Source organism: Sylvia atricapilla, chromosome 2, assembly GCF_009819655.1.
Source record: "Sylvia atricapilla isolate bSylAtr1 chromosome 2, bSylAtr1.pri, whole genome shotgun sequence".
Lineage (NCBI taxonomy): Eukaryota > Metazoa > Chordata > Aves > Passeriformes > Sylviidae > Sylvia > Sylvia atricapilla.
In genome coordinates, this window is record NC_089141.1 from 102,450,474 (window position 1) to 102,471,060 (window position 20,587).

Below are 20,587 nucleotides of genomic sequence, written 5' to 3' on the forward strand. Positions count from 1 at the left end.
GTACAGGTGCCAGCCAGCAGCATCCACCTGACTGTTCCAAACTGTCTTCTCAGAGTACAAAAACAGGATTTTCTGGCTTGTGTTCTGGCTCGACCAAATGGAAGGGCTTTTTTCTGCATGGGGAGCAAGCACCTGCTTTTCTCTGGGAGGGAGAAAGGAGAGGGATGTTGTTCTGGGTCTGTCAGGATGCTCTGGCCATGTGTAGTGGTCTGCATGGTCTGTGCCAGTGCTCTATTTATTCCTCCCTACACTGCTCTTTCAGCCCACATGAGTAGTTTGCTGGCAGCTCCCTAATGCATGCACTGCCTGTGGCTTGTTGCTGTAGGAACTGAAGTGACTTTCACCACTACATGGAAGATTAGGTAGTGTCTTTCTTCAATGTACTTCTCTGCAGGCAGTTTTTTGTTACATCTCCAAGTCCTTTCACCACCCATCTTCTGTGTAGATGTTTGAGCTGGATGTTACCACTTAACCCTGTTGTTTTGAGGTGTGATTTCCTAGCTTTCTCCCTGCTCTACTCTAGACAGGCTGGAGTGTCCTTGAACCTGCCCTCCCCTTTCTGAAGCGAAGAATGAGAAACCTTTGAGCAGCTTAAGTGTCGGCGATGTCGCAGCTGACAGGAAACTGATCTGGTGCTTGGCCCCGCTGCAGCCGGGGCTGCCAGTGGCATGTGCTGGGCTCTGCGAGCCCTGCCAGGGCCCCTCTGCACCCTGCGAGGTCCAGTCTGGCTGTAGATGTGGTCAGAAATCGCCGTCCGTCCCAAAACGTTGCGGCTGTTTGCCACAGCTGCCCCTCCTGTCAAAACAGTGACTGGTCTTGGGGTTAAAGGTTGATGAAAACTTGCTTACTTAAGGTGGTTGATGTTGGAAGACTAATTAGTGAGTAGGGGCAAATAATTTGATCACTTGTACTGGTTTCTCTTACAAGTTTTGAAGGACTTTGCTGAGCTGCTTTTATCAGCTTCTTTTTAACTGAAGGAGGGATGTGTTTCTGGTGGACCACTTCCAAGAGGAAAGACGGGGTAAATTCATAAGTAGGGCTTGAATTTCCTTGTGTGATTCTCCAGAGTATGGCAAGGAGGTTCCTGTTTTGCTTAGAGAGGGAAATGTCAGACACCCTGGTGAAATTTTCATATGAAATACTTGTGATGTAGTTGGGAGCTCTGCCACAGGAGGTGTTCTCTGTAGTTGTGGAGGTAACAGAGGAGTGTTAAAAGGGTATTCTGGTAACATTGCTTTGGCTTATTCAATTGCTGATGACAAGACAATGTGTTTCCACTTCGGTCAATGCTGCTAAAGTGTAATATAATTATTTGTATTAGACACCAGCCACCTGTTAATATCGTTCTTGTAAAGGTCATTGTGTGGTGCCTTGCTGTCTGAATTTAACGGCCCTGTATCAGGTTTGTTGGTCACTCTTTTGTGTGACACGGGACAAGTGTTTGTGGGGAAAGAATGTGAACCCGATACCCTGACGGCCAAGGGAGAGGAGAGGACCAGGGCCAGGCTCTGCTGCTGCTATTGTCGTGCCACCAGGCCAGGGCTGGAAAACAGGCAGCTTCCTTCTGAGGTGCTTTCATCTAATGCAGTCCTTGTTTGGAACAAAACCAACTGGAGGTAATTTCCCAAGAGAAGCAGACTGATATCCATAAACACAGGCTTTTTGGTACTTTGGATGTGGAGGGAACACTGTGTTCCTAACCTGGGCTATAAAGGAGAGGAGGGGTGCTGCTCCACTGGCTGTCAGTTCTCCTAATGCCATGTAAGGAAAGTGAGGTTGTGATAATGTAACTGCTTGGTGGCAATAGGTAGATGCATGATAAATTATGTTAAAACATATGGTCTTGGCAGTTAACCTTAATCCTGGTGTTGGATTCATTTATTGATGTCTGTACAGTGACCTGAAAATGCAAAGCACTGTATCATTGAGAAATGTTGACCTTGTTAACTGAAAATTTTTAATGAATTTTGCTGAAAAAAGGGTGATATGCATTTAGCTTGAGCTTTCGCTCTGCCACCTGACCTAGTATTAGCTTTTGAGAGAGGTGGGAGACAGGTAGGACTTGCAGATGATCTTATTCTGTGCTTATATCCAGTGCATGAAGCAGATGCAAGTGACTGCTGCTGCAGGAGCTCAGCTGAATGACTTTGTTTTCAAATCTCCAGAAAATGAAAGCTTCAGCTGCCAAAAGAACAAAACAAAGCACCTGGTTTACCACATGGTGTAGGACATTCCAGCACTTGCGAAGAGGGAGGGTTGGCTTTAAGCCATCTATATTCCAGTGTCATTAGTAACTGCTGCTAACTGTTGGATTGAATTACTGGCTGAGAAAGAGCAAGGGCTTTTAGAGTCTTCTCTGCAATTGAAAATAGTCACATGAAGAACTCCCATTACTGACAATTTTATAAGGAATAAGGATCTCGCTTTATCAGTTGCATATTTATTGGCTCAAACCATTTGAGGCTCATTATGCACATGTAGATAACTCGTTGTGGTTGTTTGAAAAGGTTCATTAGGGTCTTCAAGAATTCTGGCTTTATAAAAATCTAATTCATTATTTCTGCAGTGAAAGAGTTAATGAAGGATCACTTGTGGCTTTTAATTTTCAGCTAATTAAAAAGAACGTCTGTTTTTGCCTTGACACTTGTCGTTAAAAGTGCCAAATATAGGAATTTTTTTTGTGTGTGAGTTGAAGGGTGAGGAGGAGGGGGAAAAGTTACATGTAAATCATTTAGCCATTAACCTAATGTGGTGGATTTATAAATCCTATTACTATAAGCCCTTTTCATTTCCACTGAGGCCTGACGTGTGCTTGATCCTGCTAATGTAAAATTCATTCTGTCTAAGTGATTACTGAAGTAAGACATTTTAGTCAATTTTAATCAGATTGTGTGATACTTGCTTGAACACCAATGTTAAGTAAGATATGGACACAGTTTGGCCATGTCTTAATTAGCCTTACAAATCAGACTAGGAATCAATCAGCAAGCCAAGTCTATGAACCTTTTGACATGTAATGCTTTCTGTGGGGAGAAAAACCATCTATGCTGAGGGCTGAAAATACAGGGCTTGCAAGCAAGATTAAGATTGTAATTTGGTGTTCTTACTTTATGGCATGCTTGGCAGTCCCTCACGGTGTGCAAGTCCTCGGTGGTGCAGCCCTCATTGGTGTTTCAGAGTTGAGGCCAGTGGGGTGCTTCCCACAGCCCATCATAAATTCCTGTCTCCGCAGCAGGAGCAGCAATTGGAGTATTTTTCTGAAGCTGCTTCTGCTCCAAGATACACCTATTATTTTGGTGGAAGGGGGGTGAGGGACAGCTTATCTTAAAATGTAACCTCCTCCCTCCAGGTGTTCACTGGGAACTACTGACTTGGATTCGTGGGACATCTGTGTTTCTTGGATTTAGCTGTCTCTGTTTTCCCTATAGGGAAGCATTAGTATGGACGATCATAGTATGATCATAAGCCCCTCAAACATTGCTCACCATTGAGATCAGGTGGTTTTTGTGAAATGTCATCCTTTGATAAGACAAGTAAAGACTTTGCTGTTTTTCCTAGATTATTGCTTTTTCAGTAGGCTGACACGAGCCTGAAAGTGATTTTCAGTCCTTGTTAGTTTACCCAGTTTTTGAAGACTCACTACTAACCAATATTTTTTCTATTCTAATCATGTAGAATTTCTATATTGGTAACAATCTTTTTTGTATTTTCTTCTAATTTATGGACCATTTCCGTTTATTACCAAGATACTTGAAAAACTTGTCATGTCTTTGAAGGATCCTGTAGAAGTCTTTGGTCTTTTCCCCCCCACCCTCTTCTTTTGCTTATGATGTCTTCTGCAGCACGATGGAAGAAAAGGGTGCTTGAAGTATGTGGAAATTAAAATGTGTAGTACCAGAGACAGCAGATGTTCTCTCAAAGCAGGCAACATATTTTGCAGAAGTCCCAACTGCACATAGCGTTGTGTCAGTGGTAAGAATTTGTAACCTGCTGAAAGATGGGTCCATTGTCAATCACCAGCTTAGCCTGGAGATTTTGCTTTGCCATTGTTGAAGATTACCTGCATAATGATTTTGTTTTAAAGCTTGAAAATTCAACCACCAGCAGTGTTGGAAAACCATTTTCAGAATAGCTATAAAAGTCTGTATGATACAGAATTTGTAAGTTGTTCTTATTTCTCAGCTTCCAGGCAATTTAAATATCTTTTCTCCTTTATCTAACCTGTTAAATTACCTCTCTCTGTTAGGGTGAGTGTGCCTCATTTAGTCAGATGTTACTTAGTTGATGATAGGACTGCAAGCACATGTTGAAGAAAGTGGGGAACATGTTTTTTGCTTGATCTGAATGCCTCTTTGTCTTCTGTTTTCTCTTTCCTACGGTTAGTGTTGGTCTGCCAGGTGTGCCTTTTTGAATGAAAATGAGAAACTTCTTTAGTGTAGATCTCTTACTGTGGTTGGGATGAGGCTCGTTTGAAAAGCTTCGAAATTAGATGTTAATTACCTTTCTCTTCTACTGGATAATCTTCTGTACTTTAGCCAAATAAGGATAATCTTCTATACTTTAATCAAATAAATATTCAAATACTTTGAATTTGCCATATTTCAGCTTTTTGACAGTTTCTTATACGATGGATTGCAGGAGAGCAAGTGCTTATGAAAAGGCAGAGCTTAAACAGAAAAATATCATAGCACTTCAGGTGAATGGGACAGTCGATCCATTATAATTAAATGGAAGTCTAAACAGCTATAGAGTGATGATCAAGTAGACAATGGTGAAGGTTCACCTCAGCCTTTTAAGGTGGTAGATGCCAATATCATAAGGTTATAAACCAGAGGAGGATGCAGTGAAGTCCATTCTAGATCATATTTTAGCATAAGATTTTCATTAATCTTTGTCAAATTGTGGTTGGTTCTTGACTTTGAATATTAAATATCTTCCTATAATTGTATGTATACATAGGGTCAAAATAAATGTCCAAACATAAGGTACCTCCAGGGTACTGTGTCTCAGAAAAGAGTGCACAAGAGAACAGGCTTCTCTTATCAGCCATCAGCCATGTGTATTTCCTGGGAAAGTGTTTTAAAGACTCGTTTCACTGCTTATCATGACTTACCAAAAGTAGTTTTACCTATTTCAGAAAGCAGCAATATGTCTTCAGTGTCCTGGAAGTCAGTGGGCAGGTGTATTTTGTTTTTTTTTTTTTTTAACCCAGAAGAGTTAATGTATTTATTAATATGCAAAAAGTTCAGTGTTCCTGATTTTTTTCTCTTTTTTTTTAATGGGCACTTGATATTTTTCAGCCCTCTCAAGGGAATATGTATGGGCATTTTTTCATGGCATTTGTGTCACTTTAATAATAGATTTTTGTGTGTGGTTGGTTGGTTGGTTTGGTTTTCTTTGTTTACCGAGGCACAGAGGAAGATCCATCTGAACATCAGGAAATACATTTTTACTATGAGGGTGACTGAGACCTGTCACAGCTTGCCCAGAGAATGTGTGGAGTCTCCATCACTGGAGATACTCAAAGGTGTCAGGAATGGCCCTGGACAATCCCTGCCTGAACTGGGGAGCTGGACCAGATGACCTCCAGAGGTACCTTCCAGCCTCAGCCAGCCTGTGGTTTTGTGATTAAGTCTGTTTTTTTAAAATCCTAATTCAAACCAGGCTTTAAAATATCAGCAAATTCTTACAGGGCTTTTTTATTCCTACAGCATATCCCTATCTTTGCTTCTGGTTTGGGGGTTGGTTCGTTCATTTGTTATTTTAGGCGCCTGTAGTTATCTGAGGGCATTAAAAGGGAGCTTAGCAACATTTGTATCTGTAGTAGCAGTGGATGAAATCAAGCCACTGTCCACCAGTGCTTGTGGTTGGATTATTATGTTGGCAGTAGAACTCAGGGCCCTGCAGGTCTCATTTCAGATATAATTCTAATGAGGATATTGAATGACTGGTGTGACAATAATGTTAATCAGTGCTGGTGCCTTCTACTTTAACTGAAAAGTGAGAGAAGAGAGAGCTTTGAAAGAAGGTTTCCTTGGCATATGAGTGAAAGCTGAGTTTTTTATTAACAATTCAAACTCCTGTAATAAGTAGTAGGAAAGCTTATTAGCTATGTTTTTAGATTAAACAAAACCTTTAGGTTGTGATGTTCTTTCTTTTAACAGAATTTGTGGGATGAAGAATTTAAATGAAAATTTCTAAAGTCGAAGATTGATTGAGTTGGAGTATGTAGCACGAAATCAATCCTGTCAAATTGTAGGGAAATAAGTGAGACATTTATAAACATTGTTAATGTTTTAGAAATCTAGTTTTGTGCAAATGTATTTTGAATTCTTTACAAATGAGATAACAGTAGGTCTAAATGACAAATTAAAGATTTAAAAAATAATCAGCATGCCTCTCTTGTAGTAATGGATTTATGGAGGTAGCATGCTTAAGTTGCATTTGTAATTAAGGTTTTTGCATCATTAGAATAGAAATGTATTCCTGTTGAGCAGTATCTTTTTATGTGATTTATGTGGATTGAATGAGTGGCAAAACTCCACTACTTTAATCTGTTATGTGGCTAAAAGTCAGTATTTGGATTGGATTCCTAGAGGGTCATGCTGAAAGGTTAAATACATTTGTCTGTTTTCTTAGTCTTCAAATTTCCATATTCTTAACAAGTAACAAATAAATACATGTGCTGTGGGATTGTACAATGACAGCTTAGTAACTTGGCTTCATTAGTAATGAAGTCATACTGCTGTTCATTTCAAACCTCTAAATACTGAACTGGGTGGGCTGTACGTGGAGTGCTTAACAACAGACTAACGCATAAAAGAAACTTCTAAAATTATTATTTCTTTGCATAGTTCATAGTCCTGAACAATGTAACTGTATGCACTGATAAGCCACTAACCTCATTCCATTTTTCAAACAGTACAGGCATCCTGTATGTATCCAGGGTTGTGAGACAGATTACGAATGGTATTAAAAACCCCCTAAACTACAACTTTAGGTGATTGACCAAGTGACCACTAGCTGCTGGAATCCTAAAGGCTGATAATAAGGTGGTTCCTTTCAGAAATTTACTTTTACTTGAAGCTCATTTTTACTCAATTGGAGTACTCCCAAAATTGTGTCATGGAACGTATTTCTGTTTCTCTAGGAGCTCTCTAACCTCAGATGTTCCATCCTGAGCTCTTAGGTGATTATGACGTATGTGGTGTGGTGAATGTCTGTGGATAGGCAGTAGCATCCAATGACATGGACCCTTTTATTCCTGTACATCCTTACAGGAAAAATCTGGAAGGCGAAGTTGCCCCAACCCACCCTGCAGTTCCTATTCCTGACTTAGAGTTGCAAGCCCTATTTAACAAGCAATTTAGGATTGTTAACTAGTAATTTTCTTTTGTAGTTAGTTTAAAAATAGTTAAAAAGCTTAAATGAGCCTTTAAAAAATGTTATTTCTACATTATACGTCTTGAAGTCGTTTGGTTGGCTAATAAATTTTATTTCTGACATGCATTGTAAATGCTGATTTTGTTCTAGGAGTCTTTCATGTCCTGAGGAGCTCTGTCTTGGGCTTTGGTTGGTTGTTGGTTTTCTTGTCAGACATATCTAGGGAATTCAGGAAGCTCATTTTTAAGAGATGATCTAAGAAGACTCTGTCTGACTCTGACAGACTGTCAGGAGCTCTCTCCGTCTGTATCCAATCCAGCTTCATCAAGTGCTGTTAAAGAAGTCACATTGAACAAATCAGAACTATGACTGAGACTTCATGCTATTAACCATGCATGTTCCTCATCGTATTTTCAAACCTTTGGAGCAGTCACTGGTCCTGCCTTGAAGGAGGAAATGTGAGGTGTGTCATGTAGAAATTCTATGAAACTGTTTCATAGAATTACAGAATACGCTGAGCTGGGAGGACCCACTGGGGTCATGGAGTCTGGCCCTGTGCAGGACACCCCAGGAGTCACACCCTGTGTCCAAGAGCATTGTCCAAACACTCCTTGAGCTCTGTCAGGCTGGTGCTGTAAGCACTTCCCTGGGGAACCTGTTCCAGTGCCCAGCCACCCTCTGAGAGGAAAACATTTTCCCGATACCCAACCTAAACCTGCCCTGACACAGCTTCAGGCCATTCCCTCAGGTGCTGTCACTGTCACCACAGAGCAGAGATGAGTGGCTGCCCCTGCTCTTCCCCTCACAAGGAAGCTGTAACTGCAGTGATGTCTCCCCTCGGTGTCCTCCAGGCTGAAGAGACCAAATGACTCCTCATAGGGTTTTTTTGTCCCTGGCACCTCCTAAGAAGGCTTTTACCACACAGCTAGAAGAGATGAGAAATCTGCACACAGACCTTTGAAGGCTTGGAGGAAGTATCCCAACAAGGTTTGTGGGACTGAAGATTTAGATGCAATGTAAGGCAGAGTGGCAGGGAGTGATGTTCCAGGTTGACAAAGCAGAGAGGAGGAAAGTCCATAAGTATTTGTAAAATAGCCTGCATAAGTAACATATCATGGAAACATGTAATAATTATTTTTATTATTACTCTGAGGGTAAATTAAATACTAAATGGAGCGGGTTTTTTTTTTTTAAGTACAGTTGTGAGCATTCATTTACACTTGATCTCTCATCTTTTGCATTTGAGTGTCTTTGGTGGAACTTGAACATCCTGGTATGGCTGGGAAGCTGAATGTAAAGGAGCTTCTTGCTTAGTCATTGAGGCTCACAGTCTGTCAGACCTGAAGGAGATTATTTTGAAGTGTTTCAGAATATCTTTTTCTGCAGAGCACAGAGATGACCTGGAAAGTGCAAGAGCTTTGTCTGTGACACTATGCTGGAGGCACTTCCTTATCCACATGGATATGCTGGAAGAGACCCCCATGCTCTTGGTTACGTGGTCCTTTCTGCCCACATATCCCACTCCTGCACTCCTGCCCTTCCCAATGCTGGTTCAAGGCTCTTTTACCAGCCTGGGAAAACCTGTTGGCACAGGTAATTTTGCCCCATTTAGACAAACGGATCCTTCCTTGTCCAAGCAGTTCTTGGTGCTGACACCAGCTGCAACCACGGAGGATGAATAAGTATTGTTTAACTTTATAAAAACACCTGTCGTGTTGTCTAAATATATCTAATTTAATGAAACAAAATTATATGCTTTATGAAAATCCTGCATGACATTTAAGAAATTAGGTAAGAGAACTTTCTTTAGAGGCTAATTAGAGGCTAAAATGCTTTTCTAAATTTGCATAAATGTTGCTTTGATAGACAATCACTTAGTCATAATGAAAGAACAGTTTTAAAGCAGTTTAAACCACTTACAAAGATTTTTTGATGGACACAACATCCACACACAATCTATTCATTACCAAGACTACCATGTCCTCTTATCTCCTATAAAATGTCTGGATCATTTTCAGTGGATATTACCTGTACCTAGTCAGAGATTGCCTTGTTCTGTTTAGTGCAGCTATTGCAAAATGCCCATGGTTCTTGAAGAAAAAGGCTGTGTTGTTCACATTCTTCTTTTAAGAACACTCATCAGGTAGTGCAAGTGTGTTCTGCATCTATTTTTCTCTTTAGCACTTGCTTGTCTTCTCCCAGGCCTTCCTTTTTCTTCAAGCACACAAGTTATTACTTAAAAGATGCTGACCAGGAGAACCTTAGAAAGGTTTTTATTCCATTTTTTTGCATTTTATTAAAAAAAACCAAACCCAAAACCAAAGAGAAGGAAGATTTGATTCTCAGGGAGTTTGTTGTCATCTCAGATAGTGCACTGAGTTTATCTACTGCCTAAAAAATGTTTAGTCTTTGGAGTATTAGTTTTATTTCTTTTTCAGCTTTATAGGTATACTTCATGTTTTTGATAAAGAGTCTTTTCTGTTGATTCTGAGACATACTCCCTGATTTCTCCAGGGCTTTTTATATGGCTGTGGAAGTAACTTTTCTTGGAGATGGGACAATACTTCATTTCTGTCACTTCACGATTGAGAAACATGTTTATATATTTGGAAGATAACTTTTAACTCTGTAGATTTAAACCTGATGTTGAGGATGGTAAGGTTATTATTCCCTACTCTGGAATTGGTTTTGCTGTTATTCAGGGGAAAATACCTGTGCTATGGTTTTAAACCTTGACTGGATTCTAACTTATCTGACTAAAAAAGAAACCTTCATTTATTATTAATTAATTAAAATTATTTATTGTTCTTGTAATTTCATTTTTTCTAGTGAAAGACTGTATTTTGCTGAATGTGTTAAACCTGTTTAGGAAACAAAGCAAAGTAAAGCTTTCCTGTCTAAATGTTTGTTCATTCCACTGAAACAAATGCTGTTGTTTTCTCTAAAGAGAATATACTTGTCTATATGCATTTAAATATTGAATAATTAAACACATGTTTTGGTTTTATTAGGAAATAGTAAATGATACTTGTCATATTCTTTCTTAATTAGAAGTGGTTTGTGATACAGTTAGCATTTGATACAGTTGCAGTCATCTTATTAGGCAAAGCCACCTTTGCATCTTATGGTTAAGTACAAAATGTTCATCAAGCACAAATTTATTTAATGCTTTGGAATAAAAAAAGAATCATAAAAGTTAACGAGCCAAGATTTGTTTGAGTACCACATTCTTCAAGGGATTTTAGAAGGTGTTGATCTTGTTTCTTCATTAAGTGAAAAGGGATCCCTGTTCCTTCATTTGTTTTAGTTGTTCAGTTTTGAAGGAGTTAGAATATAACTCCATGGTTGGATTGTGACCCCTGGTGCTTCTCTAGGAACTGTATTTGGTTTCTCTGGAGGGTTAGGAGATGCCCAGGCTGTACCAACATTTTTCACAGCTAGTTATTACACGGACATTGTATTTCTGCTGCTTCTGGGAACACAGAAGACTTCTGGGAAGTGGGTCAGAGCCAGGTCAGTTACCTTCTATGCACTCAAGTGTTCAACTTCATTGTTGAGCGCTCTGTTTCTCTGTTTCTGAGACTGTAAAATCATTTCCAGCACAGAAGTTTTTGTGTGTATATGTTTGGGTTTGGGTTTTTTGGGGTGGTGTGGGTTTTTTTTTTGTTTGTTTTATTTGTGGTTTTTGTTTGTTTGTTTGTTTTACTTTTGTTCAGTGCTTTTAAGAGTATGTTTCACTGTTAGTTCTTTCATCCTAATAGCAAAATAATCCTTTCCAAAGTAGGCAAAATTTGCTTTAGTATAGCATGGTTTGTAATCTGTTGTGTAGAAAAATCAGCAGCTTCACAACTTAATAAGAAGACAGTTCTGGTTCTCCCATTCTCTTCAGCAACGCTCAACACAAATACTTGCAATAGAAGTACTGTAGAATTTTAAAGTTATCATTGTTTCTGGCAAAGGAAGCATTGTCTTCAAATTTTAATTTGATTTGCATCATCATCATCTGTGTTTTACTGTCATCTTTGCATTTCTTGTCAAAATGTGACAAAGGTGCACATAATTTTTTTTGTATTCAGGACATTTCTGTTGCTGCCTTTTTTGTGTGTCTTCTGTTGTTTACGAGGCAAAAGATGATACCTTTTCTTGGCCTGCCAACTTATGTCACTGAATCTTTGTGTGTACTGCTTCAGCCCTTGGAACCATTCTTCCTTGGGTTTTGGTGCTCCATCCAATGCTGCTGTTACACACAGAAGCTGTGAAAGTTGTATTACTGTCTGTCAGCTTTTCTGGGTGAATTATGAACAGTTAATTTGAGCATTTCTGAAGCAAAATAAAATCAAAACAACATAGAAGAGAGAACTTTTGCAGTTCAGGGTGTATTTCTCATGCTGTTGATGTTTCATAAGAGTGTATATTTTGGAGAAATGTAACTTTGAATGTATTTTCTAAGTACAGCAAATACTCAGTAAAAGCTCTTTGAAACAAACGAACTTATTAACTACTCTAATTGCTCAAACTTTTCTAAATCAAGTCCATTCTCTGATAAAAGGATTGAATTGTGATTCTTCATTCCCTGTGGCAGACAAGCCTCCATCTTTCTTTCACTCATGCTTAGGGCATATGTGCCTTTTTGTCCAGTAGTAGAAACCTTTTCTGAAAATCCTCCTTAATAAAATCCTTTTACAGCGTCCTGTGACTGTGGTTTTTCAGTGCTAAAGTCTACTTGAGACAAATTCCTAGCAAAGCTAATGAGTAGGTTACGGAAATACAGAGGTTCAGAAATACTTAGATTAGTGAGTAATGTTACTGGAACACAGTTTTTCCAGCTCATTTATTCCTCTGTCCCATGGGAAGGAATAGCTAATATGAGTTACTAGAGCAGGTGACAGAATTATTTTCTTACTATATAATTGCAGAAATAAATAAATGAGGTGGAAAATATATCAGTTTTCCTCTAGATAACTACAGATAGTTTTCAAAAATACAGTTTTTTACAGGCCCTTAAAACTGCTTGATTCTCTCCTTGTACAGAATGAATGCACAGGGTAGGTTGGGTTTGTTGGTTTGGGTTTTTTTTTTGTGTATACTTCTCTTGTACAATGTTTTTGTAATGATTGTGCTCATTCTTTTCTGTCTGTTTTTAAATCTTCCTTTCTGTTCCTTCATGTCTGTGACCCAGGATTTTGCAGAAAATGTGTGTTTACAGGAGAAATCTTTGCATCAGCATTTTAGTTTTGTATCCTGTCTCATTGGTTTCTAACTCTTGTATCTTAGCTTGTGTCCACAGAAGCATCAGAAGGTACTCTTCAGAGGTTTTTAAATAGGGAATCTTTAAAAATACTTGATGTAGTAAATAATAGTAAAGCTGTTCTTTGTATATTTATTTATTGTTAATCATTCCCGGTCTTTAAATCACTACTTCGTATAATTAAGTAATTAGTGAGTTGGGGTAGGATTAGAGCAGGGAATTTTGCAGTTTGATAAGGGCTTGTCTGCAATTACAATCTTTAAGTTTATATTGACTTGCAGTTCATGGATGAGAGAATGTTGTTGCTAGTCTTGCTTTTACAAGAAAAAAAAGTTTAAAGAGTTTCACAGATGTTCACTGTACTGAGAAGCTCACAGGATTTTAGAAGTATATGTTTGCTGAGGGGAGAGACCATGGCTGTACAGATGGGTTGCCAGGCAATTAATTCTTCCTACTTGGAATAGGAGACAATCCAGCTCTCATAAGCAGTGCAGTATTATTTGCAAAAGGAAACTACCCAATACCATTTTCCCTGTTCTCTTCCTTCTTTCTTCTGTCTTCCCACCTCCCTTCCTCTGCTGTGCATTTCTGAGAAATGGCTCAGGATTGATATGATAGCAGAGCTGTCATTCTCTTTAACTAAAAAAAAAAAAGTCACTTTTATTCTAGGTATTATAATAGAGTCCCATTAAGGATGTATTGCTGACTGAAATATTGGCATGAAGGGCTCTCACTGAGCTGAGCCCAGGAATTAAGAAGTCAGGAAATGGGCTGCTGCATTGCTAAAGAACCTTGTGTGACACAGTATCTCCTGATTGGGGGGATCATTACTGCTATTATGACTCGACTTGCGTAGGAATTTTAAATTTCATCTGAATGTCAGTAATAACCCTCTTAGCAAATTATCCTGAATAAAATCACGAAGGCATTTTATATAATAGGTGTTGAATTACTGGATAGATTTGCTAATTAAATACTCTTTGTTCTGCTGCAGTTGACATTACAGGGTAAGATCTTGAACAATTATTCTCAACAGCTGTACTTTGTTAAGGGAAAAATTAACTACAAAGTTTATTTTTTTTCTACACTTGTAATTGGCAGATTTTTGAAATGTGCTTGAAAAAATTCCATCATCCAATTGGTAATGAGAGGATAAATATGCAGGTGTTGCTGTGAAATCAGATAACTACTGACTGCCTTATTAATGAATTTAGCAATACTTTTTAACCTTCTGTTTTGTAGCTGTTGCCACTTACAAGTGATCTCCTGTCAGAATGGGTGGCACTAGCATATGCCAGTCACTTGATGAAGCCAACTTGTCTGTGACCCTCTTGTTGTGATTACCTACACCCACTGCTGTCCTCAGGGTCAACTGAAAAATGGTTTTTTGCACAGCCAGACAATTTTTGTAGTAGGGGGTATTCCTTTTATTTTTTTTTAAAGTTATCTTTCTCATTATTTATAGAGTTATTTCAGAGAGTGAAGTAGAAAATGCCAGAGATTATCAAGGAAAATTGATAGACCTTCCTGTCTTTTCAGTATAAACTCTTCATTTTGGTCTAATTTTTCAATTTTGTTTCAGGGACTCCTGTTTGCTTTTGGAGTACTAAAGGAGAGGTATAACCTTTCTCTGTAGGAGTTAGTTAATAAGTGAGAGGAATAATAAGTGTGGGGTGGTGAATATGTTGGAATTTTGACTACTTTATATGAAATTTGATATAATGTACCAGTGATATGTCCTTAGAATAATTTCGAAACTCCATTGAAAGGTGGTGGGGTTGAATGTCTGAATCACTCACTAGGAGATGAATAGGAGCGGAATACCTTCTTTTTAAGCTTCCAATTAAAATGCAATTGTGTATGTCTGATTCCAGTGGCAGGTACAGCCTAGCAGGAGTCTGCAGTTAAGGCTCACAGTTTCCCTTTTCTGTGAAAAAGACTCAGGACAGCTGAGCTTCCTGCAGTTTTGGACTTCAGCAGAGTTCAGGCATCACGTTGTCTGAGTGCCTAGTTTGCAGCACTAGTGGATGGTGTTTAAATGAACTGGATGTTTTGAACTTGACCCAAAGAGTGTAAATCTGTGTATATCCATACTGCTTGGGGAATAACCCTGATAAGGACATGCACCATGAGTTCAGCTGTGTCAGAGTGACATCATAGTTTGGAACTGAACCTGTCTTTAAGTGTGTTGAGGGGAATACTTTCAGTGCATAGTTGCAGACAAAAACCATCATACTTGCACTGTGGTTGCATAAAGGTTCTGAAATACTAAAGAAACTTGCCATTAGTCTTGAGGAATGGCAGTGTTGTCACCCCGTTTGTTGTGCTGTTGCGTAGAGGTGGAGATTTCACCTGTTTCAGAATTCCTTGCTGGGATAGCAGTAGTCAGTATCACCATAGTCAAGACTCTTGGCTTCATTAAAGACTCCTTGGCCTTGTGAAAGCAATGAGATTTCCCTGAACGTGATCTTATTCCCACTGAGCATGGACAGCTCTTGCCTGTTTGTCTTTCTCTTTCCTCATCCCTGCTGATTTCTACTGCTCAGCTCCCTGTCACTGGCTTCTTGACTACAAGTCTTAATTCTACCGTTTGGTAAATATGGCCTAGGAGTATTGCAATTGAACGTGAAAAACTGTAAAACTGAGACTAGGTTACTAAATTTGATATAAGCTGTTGAAATAGTGTATTGCCCGACTATCTTTGGAGTTCCAGATTGTTTGGGTTCACCTAACAGACTCTGATCTATCATTGCTGTAACATGTGGTTCAAATCAATCCTCGAGAAAATTTAAAGTATTAAATTTAAAGTATTACATTAAATATATGACTAGCAGGGTTAGCTGAAGAAAAGCTTGTTTATGCTGAGTGGCAATGGAAAGGACTGAAACCAGGGAAGTAGAAACTGGAGCAGTGTGCCAGAGCACCAGGACGTTGATAAGAAGGAACATGGGGAGTACAATGGAAATGTGGCCAAGTGACTGGAGGAATGGTCCAGATGTTGTTTCTCATGCAGCTGTGCAGAATTCACCAAGGTCTTAGTGCTGCTGCAGCTACACATTTTTTTCATTAAGCTGATTTGATTGTCCATTTTCCTTGCTTCAGCTGTACATGTGGCTTCAGATGATGTGCTCTTCCCACCCTGCGCTGTGCTGAGCACTATTAGAGATGGAAGCAGGAGCCTACTCGCATGAGGTCTCTTTAGCTATTTCTCAGTTCAGAGAGATGCTATTCAGAGCATTTGGGGAATTTGGGATGCATTCTTGGTTGAGTATCAAGCCTGGTTACACACAGATTTGCCCATTGATTCAAGGGCAAATCGTATCTTTATCCCAGCTCTTTGTCCCAGTTCTGGTTTCCATAAGGAGTTTGCTTTTTGATGACCCGTTTTGAGATCGTTACAAGGGTATTCAGTGTTTTGACTAAGTCTTCTTAAGTGAGCACCAGCCAGGCTGGACTGAACAAGACAGGATGTTTTTGGGAAAAACTTCAATGACATCAAGAGATAAGATGATGGATATAAAGGCGACAACTGACCTAAATTACTGAAAGAGACTTAATTCTGGCACTTGCTGATTAGGTTGTGTTTAAGCCATTTGATACAGTGTTCTTTTTTTCTTAAGGTAGAATGTGTGCATGCACATGCAATTTTGAGATTTGTTTTAATCTTGTTTTAGGGGAGTTAATAATAGCATTAATACAAGGTCAAACAAGAATTTACTTGTGTAATAGGAGTATTGAGGTGACTGTGTGTTGCCAGGAGAGAGGTGGTTTGCTTTGTTTTGAAAGGTGAGAGCATTTGGAGTTAGCAACCTAATGGGAATGTTTGCATGTGTTAGCCTGTAATTATATCATACGCTAATCTTTGATTTTTTTTTTTTATTTCAGATTTTGATGCATACCAAGGAGATGGTGCAGAAGGTAATGCTGAGCATTTTCATTAAACAACAACACTTAAAGAGCACACCTGGTGAAATTTTTTTATTCTAGGAGAACTGTAACCCAAACAGACCTGAAATCACTTCTTAGGATGCCTGGTTTACAAATGTAATCCTTCCTGATGGATTATAGCTTTTTTCTTTTCCTACCACAGATATGATCTGGACCCTGCTTGAAGCCTATGTGGGACTGTTTCAAGCAAATTAGCAACAGTGCTAATTAGAGTTTACTCATAGACCTGTTATACCATGTGTTCTAGTGGTTTATTATGGTTTATTTTTTGGCATCCTTTAAACTCTGTCACAGGGTGGTTTTTTGACTGTGGAGTTTAACATGGACATAGCCATGTTGCAGTTTTACAGCTACATTGGTTTTCCACCACTGAAAATACCAGGTTTTCATTTTTTTAAAAATTAATATTATGCAATTAGATTAATCTGCCATTTTTTGTTGTTGTGACATTTACAAGTGTTAACAATTTTTATTTTCACCTTTTTTTGCTATGCCTTTCATGTGCACCTCAGGCTTTTTGATGTTCCTCAGTTTGTCTAGAATTTGCTCTGTTATCCAGAGTATTATGGAAGTGTGACTGGTGTTGGAATACCGTCTTCTCCAAGTAGGGCATTTAAATTGTTACAAGGATCAGAATCAGAAGGGATGTGAGGGGCAGAGTGTCAGTCAAAGAGAAGGGGTTCAGCAAATGTTTGTATTCATCTCTGGGTGTAAAAGTTAAGTAGTTCAACCTGGGAAGATAAAACTTGTGGGTCATAGTAGCTATGACCCTTATCCAAAAGGAGCATTCCCTGAAAGATCTGCTGCCCAGAGGAGGACAAACACAAGTGGTTGGATTAGTAGAAGTTAAAAGATGGCAGAGGGAAGATGGAAATATGAAGCCTTCTGCATAATCTGAAAGAGTGAAGAAGAGCAGCCTAATCTGGACACTGCTGTGGTATTCTCAGTTGCTGTCATCACTAGCCATAGAGAATATTAAGTATATTTTCTCTTTTTTTTCCCCTAGTAGTATTGTGATGGCTGCGAATAAGATGGGATACCTGAATGTGATATTACCTTTCAAACACTTTTTAGCTGGCTGCCTTGTCATTGAATTTGTCCAGCAGTATTGTGGAAGTGATCTTCTTGTGTTTTAGCAGTCCAGAATTATTTCTGATCAGAGTTCCTGCTGTTTCTCAAGATCAGACTTGTTCACTGACTTATTTTTCTAGTGTTAATTTAGTAAAATTTTACCAATTGGACTGTGGTCTTTTTAACATATCAGTGGCTAAAGTTTCTTTTTTCTCTTTAAATTCAAATAGGTTTTAATGAAATGTACAGACCTATCAGTAACTATTTTATATTTTCTTGCTATTATACGTTTTAGTGTTTAAGGAATAGCATATAGATGATGATATTTTTGAACTTTGAATGTTATGTGGGACTTGTGGAAGATGGAGTGATTCTTTTTTTGTTTTTCAAAGCAATTTTTTTTTTTTTTTTTTTTTTTTGTTTAGATGAACCTTGAAGTGATTTATGGAGACACAGATTCCATTATGATAAACACTAATAGCACCAATTTGGATGAGGTCTTCAAGTTGGGGAATAAGGTAAGGAACTTTTTCTTTTTTTAAGATTTCCTACATAGGTCTGTGTTGTTACACTGAGTGGAGCAGATGGTATTAAGAGAGGATTCCGTGGCACAAGCAGAGAATGTGCCATGAGAAAGACCTTCACAGTGTATGGAACCTATGAAGTAGTAAAATCTCAGAGTATGCTTTTTCAGGTGTAGCTATTCTGTGCATTTTAAGAAGTGATTAAATGAAACATTTCATTGCATAAAGAATTTTTTTTTTACTAATCTTGATGTAGCAGGAGATTATCTCAGTATTTGGTGAACCTAAACATAAGGTACAATTTCTCCTCCACATGAGCTTCAATTACAACATGAACAGTTTGAGGGTGTTTTTTTCCCACAAGGCGTATTTCTCAGTTTAGTTTTGTTTAGTTATGTAATTTATATGACACTCAATATGTTACCAGATTTCCAGTGGGAAGTTCAAATATTAATTTCCATGGTATACAGATACAGAAGAGATCTGATTGATTAGGAGCTGGCAGTCAATGATATGGAAGTTTTGCGGCTTTCTTAAATAATGGAAGAAAAGTGAGAAATGTTTCAGAACTTTCTAAATAAAAGATTTAAGAGAAACTATTTTTGAAAGTTGGAAGAAATTGTGATGAAAATGAGAGCTATGGAATCTCTAAAAAAACCAAAGAAAGCATAGACATATTCAGTACAGTATTAAACAAAGGTAATTTGATTTTAAGGCAGAGTGATTTTGGGGTTTTTTAGAATACTTCTACCTTCATGCTAGTGGCTACATTTAGAAGTAGATGCATTCAGGAGCAGAAAATGGGGTAATATCTTGATGTCATAACTGAGTAGCAGGAGGGCTGCTGACATGGTAGAAAGCAGTCATTTTTTTTGTTTGCCACATACAAGATTATGTGTAATTTCAAGTGTATGTACATTAGTGTATAAGAAAGTTTAATCTTACTCTAGTCGTGTGTGTGGTTTCATTCTGGTTTAATTTTTGTCCCTATGGTCCCATTTGGTGGCTAAATATAACAGAGGGTAGTTATTATTAACTTTCATGAAATCTGGCAGGATAAGCGTAATAGGCTAAATATTTCTGAATTAGAGTCAGGTTTCCTGAGAGAATAAGTATGTGTTTGAACTTGTCAGCTGTTTATTGAGAGTAAAATCTTAAGCTTTTTTAATCAATTGTACTTCTGTATTTAGTATCAGTTGAGGTTGGTTTTTTTAATTAAAAAAAGGACAGAAAGACATGTTTTGATTAAAATCAAGTACAACATATAAAAACTGTAGAAGTGAATAAACTTATCTCTGTAAACCAGCACAATCAAACCTAGCATCAAAATTGCAGACGTGGCTTTCAATATCCTTTCTATGGCAGAAAAAAGTGATTCATATCTGTCTCATTTCACATGTTTCTTGTTTGTTTATTCCTCAAGAAAGTGACAGTTGCTTTTTTTGTAAACACTTTGATCATTTACATTTTTCTTGTTTTGAGTAATTCTTATTAAAAAAGTCAGGATAAAGAATTGTCTGTTTTGATGAGGAACGCTCTCAAGAAATATCTCTGCTCCACTGCATAATAATTTCTTTCCCAAAGTTTTATGTTCAGAGGTGAGGAATATTTACATTGCTTTCACTACACTTTTGCTTTAATATAGGCTGTATGGAGAGCACACAGCTTTAATGCAAACAATTACAGTGAGAGCAGTTAGTGAGTGTACCCCTGTTCTGATGTAAAGTGTGAATTTATGGGTTGTCTTCAGCAATGAAGTATTCCTCCAAGAGATTAATTTTGGTTTTTATTGGTGAAAATTTTCTCATGTGCTTTCTGAATTCCCCCATCCAATGTGTGTGTTCTCTCCCACCCCTAGCCCTCAATTATTTATATTGATGCTCTTTTTAGTCATTACTTAGCAGAAGTTTTTTCTCATTTTCTGTGCATCCTTGTGAATCAGATTTGCCAGAACATTCAGTACTGAACTGTTGTTGCGTTTTGAGCACTTGGTTAGTATGCTGTAAAAAAGAAAAATTGAAAAAAAAATCACAGAAAAATGTTAAGAGGAATTGTTTTACTGTTTTAAGAAAGAGAAAATATGAACTTCCTAGCAAAATGGTTTTTGCCTCATGATGTCCTTCAAAACTTAGAAATATACAGGGGGTATCAAAATAATGGTAATTCCTGCAATAGGAAAAATAGACATCTAAGTGAAGAAAACTAGGTACACACATACATGTTTACACATAAATTAAAAGTTTGTAAGGAAAGTTTTGGTTAAAACGGTAATCTGAGTTCAAAGCTGGATAGAAAAAAGTGAGATTTTATGCTGAAGATCCTGTTCTCGGTGAGGGTATCTGTGAGATGGCAAAGATCTTGAATCCTATCAACCTTCAGTGAGACATGAGAAAAGGATAGTTCATAGTTGGTG

General features: G+C 38.1%; 1 protein-coding gene across 1 annotated transcript in view; it reads left to right on the forward strand.

Moving 5' to 3' along the window:
• POLA1 (DNA polymerase alpha 1, catalytic subunit) overlaps positions 1 to 20,587 on the forward strand; it is a 182,916-nt gene that overhangs the window by 48,569 nt on the left and 113,760 nt on the right. Inside the window, exons 26-27 of the mRNA XM_066313985.1 lie at positions 16,517 to 16,549; positions 18,076 to 18,168. Coding sequence (XP_066170082.1) covers positions 16,517 to 16,549; positions 18,076 to 18,168 — 126 coding nt within the window. The remainder of the gene's footprint in view (positions 1 to 16,516; positions 16,550 to 18,075; positions 18,169 to 20,587) is intronic.